We start from the raw sequence: 6,818 nt of genomic DNA on the forward strand, positions 1-6,818 counted from the left end.
ACACACACACGCACATATATATATATATATATATATATATATATATATATATATATATATATATATATATATATATATATATATATATATATATATATATATATATATATATATATATATATATATATATATATATATATATATATATATAAATATACATATATATATATATATGTATATATATATATATATATATATATATATATGTATATATATATATATATATATATATATATATATATATATATATATATATATATATATATATATATGTATATATATGTATATATATATATATATATATATATATATATATAAATATATATATATATATACATATATATATATATATATATATATATATATATACATATATATATATATATATATATACATATATATATATATATATATACATATATATATATATATATACATATATATATATATATATATATATATATATATATATATATATATATATATATATATATATATATATATGGCATGTATTGTGAATTACGTTTAGATGATAGATACTACTTACTAGATAGACTATGGCATGTATTGTGAATTGGTTATAGTTGTGTTAGAGAACTACCCACTTGTGATCAACGATATATTAGTGCAACTTGAACTTTGTTAATGATAAGTTGACTATGAAATGTATTGTGATTTGTTTAAGGTTAAGTTAGTGTATTAATTTTGTTTTGAATCAATTAATCACACTAATTAGGATGTCAAACGATCATTCTTGGATGTATGGAAGCATTGAATCGTCGGAATTTATCGATGGCGTATTAGAATTTTGTAGTATTGCGGTTGAACATCAATTTAGGACGGGGGGAGTTGGTTTTTATTGCCCATGTGTCAGTTGTGGCAATGTATCAAAGGTAGATAGTGTTGATATCCTTAGGGAGCACATACTTCGACGTGGGTTTAGGCCTCAATATCATGTTTGGGTTTGGCATGGTGAGGAGGGAGTTTACAAAGAGATAAGTGTTGTTGAGGGCGTCAATAATGTGGCCGATGTCAATGAGGATGTAGTAGATCATGTTGATGGGTATGAGACAGATGAAGAGAATGTCGATGAGGATGTGGATCGTGTTGATGAGATGATGGAGGGAGTCGAGGATGAGTTAGGAAAACGTCCTCGTGTTTTTGACTTGTTGACAGAGGCTTCTCAAAAGCCTTTGTACCCTGGATGTACAAAGTTCACCAAACTAACATCAGTGTTGACAATTTTCATCATTAAGTCAACGTTCAATTGGAGTGACGCTAGTTTCACAATGTTATTAGAAGCGTTAGGTGAAATGCTTCCTGAGGGAAATGAACTTCCAAAGTCGACATATTATGCCAAAAAGCTCATGTGTCCTTTCGGCTTAGAGTACTAGAAGATTCATGCGTGTCCGAATTATTGTGTGTTGTATCGGAATGAAAACGAGAACTTAGAAGAGTGTCCTAGGTTTGGGTTATCGCGCTACAAGCGTAAAGGGGCTCGGGATGCTAAAGGGCCCCCGGCTAAGGTATTGTGGTATCTTCCAGTAATACCTAGATTCAAGCGCTTGTTTTCTATAAAGAAAGATGCATTAAATTTGAGGTGGCATGCAGATAGGGTGAAGAAAGGTCACTTGCTCACACATCCATCTGATTCTCCGGAGTGGAAGAGTATTGATAGGTTGCATAAGACTTTTGGGGATGAGGTTCGTAATTTAAAGCTCGGACTGTGTACGGATGGAATGAACCCGTTCGGCAATCTTAGTTCTCAACATAGTACTTGGCCGGTACTTTTAGTGATCTATAATTTGCCACCTTGGTTGTGTATGAAGCGTAAGTACATAATGCTTTCGCTTCTTATCTCGGGTCCTAAACAACCTGCCAATGACATAGATGTGTATCTTGCACTTCTCGTTGAGGATTTGAGAAAGATGTGGGATGAAGGCGTTTCAGTGTTTGATGCATATGCTAATGAGGAGTTCACCTTGCGTGCAATGCTTTTATGCACCGTTAATGATTTTCCGGCATATGGCAACTTATCGGGGTATAAGAACAAAGGGAAGAAAGCATGCCCGATATGTATCGATGACATGGAATCCACGTGGATTCCTAAGTGCAAACACGTATTCATGCACCATCGAAAGTTCCTCCCACGAGACCACCAATATCGTAAGAAGAAGAAGTTGTTCAATGGGGAGGTTGAGGACCGTGTAGCTCGTCGACCATTGACCGGTTATGAGGTTTATGAACAGTTTAAGGGAGTTGAAGGCCGATTATGGAAAAAGAATCAATCTTTTGGAAGCTTCCATATTGGAGAGATCTACAGGTTAGTTTGTCTTGACGTTATGCATATAGAGAAAAATGTATGCGATGCCATACTCGGGACTCTCATGAACATTCCGGGTAAGACAAAAGATGTTAGGGCCGTGCGAGATTGGTTTGAATGTAAGGGTCTTCGTCCGGAGTTGTGGGCACATGTTAGGGTGAGTAAGAAAAGAAATAGAGCTGATGATGAAGTTGGTGGCAGTAAGAAGAAGATGCTTAATGACAAAGTTTATTTGCCTCCAGCTTGCTACACATTGTCCAAAGCAGAGAAGCGGACATTTTGTGAGTGTTTGTATGGCATTAAGGTTCCGTCTGGGTACTCATCCAACATGAAGAGATTTGTTAGCCTAAATGGTGAGCTGAAGTTGGGAAGCATGAAATCTCACGATTGCCATGTAATGATGCAAGTGTTTTTACCAATTGCAATCCGTGGAATACTGCCAAAACATGTGAGATATGCTATTACCGAGCTATGTTCGTTCTTCAACACAATTTGTAGTAAAGTTCTTGATCCCTTTAAACTTGATGCACTTCAACTCGACGTGATTGTAACTTTATGCAAGTTTGAGATGTATTTTCCACCTTCTTTCTTTGACATAATGGTTCATCTTATTGTCCATCTCGTTCGTGAGATCAAACTTTTGGGTCCAGTTTTTTTAAGGTGGTGTTATCCTTTTGAAAGACACATGGGTGTTTTACAAAACAAGGTGAGGAATCCAGCACAACCCGAGGGAAACACGCGCTTTGAGAAGTGAAGAGATGCGCGAATTAAAAGACAAGATTGCCGTGTATCTTGCTAATATTTGTCCTTGATAAATTGTAATTAGTATTGATTATTTTTTATAGTTTATTTAATGTATATATATATATATATGTACGTACATATTATATTATATATATATACGAGCGAGAGTTTATTATTACAAAGAGATTAATGTTGATTATCTGTGATTATCATTGGATTAATCACTGTTATTACATTGTAATATTATTGCATTATTATAAGGATTAAACGGAAAAAGAAAAAAAAAAAAAGAGACTTATTGCTGCGGTTTTAGGCCTGACCGCAGCAAATAATGCCACACTTATTGCTGCGGTTTTTCCCCCTGACCGCAGCAAATAACACCCATTATTTGCTGCGGTTTTAGCCCATGACCGCAGCAAATAATGCCCTTATTTGCTGCGGTTTTGAACCGCAGCATTTAAAGTAGGACATTTGCTGCTATCACTATTACTGGGGGCCAAAACCGCAACAAATAATGGCAAAAAAACCGCAGCAAACGAGGTTTTTTCCACTAGTGGTGGTATCGTCCTTGAGGATGAGAGGATTGCAGAAACAAGGATTACCATGTTACTTATGTCATGTTCAAAGGATAGAGGACAAGGTTGTGACCCCCTAAGTCTGGTCTTGTCCTAAACGAGTTTATAGATGTCTTTTCAGATGAAATACCTGAAATGCCACCTACTCGAGTGAGTTTACCATAGACTTATTACCGCAGGGAGGGAGCCATATCTAGAGTGCCTTAAAGGATGGCGCCAGCAGAGATGGAAGAATTGAGAAAACAACTACAAGAGTTTTTAGAGAAAGGGTACATACGACCGAGCGTTTTGCCTTAGGGGCCACCTGTGTTGTTTGTTCGCAAGAAGGATGGGAGTATGAGACTATGCATAGATTACCGTAAGTTGAACAAGGTTATTGTGAAGAACAAATACCCTCTACCGAGAATTGATGACTTGTTTGACCAACTTAAGGGAGCTGGGATGTTTTCCAAGATTGACCTGAGATCTGGCTATCATTAATTGAGATGTACCGAAGACGGCCTTTAGGACTCACTATGGGCATTTTGAGTTTACAGTGACGCCATTTGGGTTGACAAATGCACCAACAACTTTCATGTGTTTAATGAATCGGGTATCTAGTGCATGTCTTGATAAGTTTGTTAGTCTTCATTGATGATATCTTGATGTATTTGAAGGTTGAAGGAGAGCACGAGCAACATTTGAGGAAAGTATTGTAGATACTTCAGGAGAATCAATTCTATACCAAATTTTCTAAGTGTGAGTTTTGGCTTAAGAAAGTATCATTCCTGGGGCATTTTGTATCTAGAGAGGGAGATACTATAGATCCCGCTAAGATTGTGGTGGTGAGGGATTAGCCTACAAAGTTTTCTGGGTTTGGCCGGTTATTATAGAAGATTTGTAAAGGATTTCTTAAAGATTGCCTGACCGATGACCAATTTGATGAAGAAAGACCAGAAATTTCAATGGACTGAGCAATGTGAGGAAGCCTTCCAAACATTGAAGGAGAGATTGACTACAGCACCGATTTTGACCCTTCTAGACAGCACATTTGAATATCTTGTATATAGCGATGCCTCGAAAGATGCGTTAGGGTGTGTATTGATGTAGGATTGAAGGGTGATTGCTTATACATCAAGGCAACTTAAGCCACATGAAGTCAACTAGCCGACTCAAGACTTGGAGCTAGCAGCCATTGTCTTTACCCTGAAAATTCGGAGACATTACTTGTATGGAGTGAAGTGCAAGATTTATACTGATCATTAGAGCTAGAGATACTTGTATACGCAACAAAATTTGAATATGAGGCAGCAAACGTGGCTATAGTTGATTAGTGACTATGACGTGGAGTATAATTACCATGGCTAATATGGTAGCCGATGATTTGAGTAGGTAAACAGCCTACTGTTTCGGTTAGCAGCCTTATCTATCTAATCTTCAATTTTTGAGGTAATTTAAACAAATCAAGCGAGTAACTCCTTATTGGAGAAAACAAGGGAGCAGGTCAAAGAAGGGAAAGGTGAAGGATTCACGATATTCGAGGATGGTAGCATTTGATACAAGGGTCGATGGTGTGTAGCTTTTACTTGCACAAAGTTTAAGGATAAGATCTTGACAAAGGCTCATAGTTCAAAGTACTCTGTTCATTCGGGAGGAGATAAAATGTATCATGACTTGAAGTAGACATTTTGGTGGCCTGGGATTAAAGGAGATATTGCTAATTTTTTTTCCAAATGTTTGACCGTTCAGAAAGTATAGAGCGAACATAAGAGGCCTGCAGGTTTACTCCAACCTATGGATATTCCTGTATGGATATGGGATGACATATCCATGGACTTTATTTTGGGTTTATCGAGGACTAGGTCGGGAAATGATACGTTATGGGTGATCGTGGATAGACTCAGCAAAAGTGCTAGGTTCGTTCTAATGAATAATCAGTGGGATATGGATAAGTTGGCTCGATCTTACCTTAAGAATGTTGTGCGATATCATGGTGTCCCCAGATCTATAGTGTCTGATTGTGATACTAGATACATTTTAGAGAGCTTTGGGTATTGAACTTCTTAGGAGCAAATCATTTCACCCAGCTACTGATGGGCAAACTGAACACATGAATAGGACACTGAAAGATATGTTGCAAGCTGTCGCTTTAGATAGGCAAGGATCTTTGGATGAGTTCCTAGATATGGTGGAATTTTCATACAACAATAGTTACCAAGCAAGCATTCAAATGGCACCTTTCAAGGCTTTGTATGGTCGTCGATGTCGTAGTCCGGTATGATGGGATTATTTCAGCGAAACTGTCACTCTAGGTTTTGCAATGTTAGGAATGACAAAAGTCCTACACAGATCTTAAGAGAAGACCTGATGAGTTCACTGTAGGGGATTATGTGTTATTGAAAGTTTCACCAATGAAGGGAGTCATAAGGTTTGGTAAGAAAGGCAAGTTGAGTCCAAAGTTTATAGGACCTTATGATGTCACAGTAAAGGTAGGAATGTTCATTTATAGACTAGCATCACCCAATGAGTTGGTTAACGTCCATAATGTGTTTTATATTTCGCAGCTGAAGCGATATGTCCCCGATAAATCGCATGTGCTAGATCCCGAGCCCTTAGACATTGATGAGAATTTATCTTTTGAAGAGAAGCCTATCGAGATCTTAAATTCTAAGTTGCGTAGTACGAGGAGAAAAGATATAAAGATGGTTAAAGTTCTATGGTCTAACCAACGCACACAAGAGGCAACATGGGAAACTGAGGATTCCATGCCTAAGAAATACTCACACCTTTTTCATGATGTTAGTGAGTTACGGGGTCGTCATTAAGTCTTTAAGGGGGGTAGAAGCGATAGAATTTTGTGCGTTTTCACGCATTTTCTCCTCTATGATATCATCCTATTACAAATTTACATGATTTTGATTGATGGTGTTGAGTCAATTATGTAATATTTATATGCTTTTGATTGATTGTGTTGAGTCATTTGTGTGATATTTACATGCTTTTGATTGATTGTGTTCAGTCAATTGTGTGACATTTATATGTTTCTGATTGGGTATTAAGTTAATTTGGTGATTTTATTAATACTCGAAATGAAAAATGAATGACTATTTTGATAGATTATGTATCCTTTCGTTAATAGTATAAATAAAGTCACAATCCTTGAGTCAATTCTTCAGCTTAAAATGGTTATAAAACGT

The 6,818-nt window shown here is 36.6% G+C and overlaps 1 protein-coding gene across 1 annotated transcript; it reads left to right on the forward strand.

The window, feature by feature from the left end:
• Positions 1–4,551: 4,551 nt before the first annotated feature.
• On the forward strand, positions 4,552–6,446 carry LOC130821495 (uncharacterized). The gene is made up of 5 exons (XM_057687282.1): positions 4,552–4,715; positions 5,371–5,467; positions 5,663–5,896; positions 5,961–6,110; positions 6,186–6,446. The coding sequence occupies exons 1-5, from the start codon at positions 4,552–4,554 to the stop codon at positions 6,444–6,446; spliced, it is 906 nt and encodes a 301-aa protein (XP_057543265.1).
• Positions 6,447–6,818: the final 372 nt, after the last annotated feature.

The sequence above is a fragment of the Amaranthus tricolor genome, chromosome 8 (assembly GCF_026212465.1).
Source record: "Amaranthus tricolor cultivar Red isolate AtriRed21 chromosome 8, ASM2621246v1, whole genome shotgun sequence".
NCBI lineage: Eukaryota > Viridiplantae > Streptophyta > Magnoliopsida > Caryophyllales > Amaranthaceae > Amaranthus > Amaranthus tricolor.

Bases quoted from the DNA above. Each gene is read 5' to 3' on its own strand.
- LOC130821495 (XM_057687282.1), top strand. From the start codon at position 4,552: ATGACCAATTTGATGAAGAAAGACCAGAAATTTCAATGGACTGAGCAA. The intron at 4,716-5,370 runs GTGTGTATTGAT...TTGACCGTTCAG, and splicing joins GCCTCGAAAGATGCGTTAGG to AAAGTATAGAGCGAACATAA. The intron at 5,897-5,960 runs GTATGATGGGAT...GAATGACAAAAG, and splicing joins GTCGTCGATGTCGTAGTCCG to TCCTACACAGATCTTAAGAG.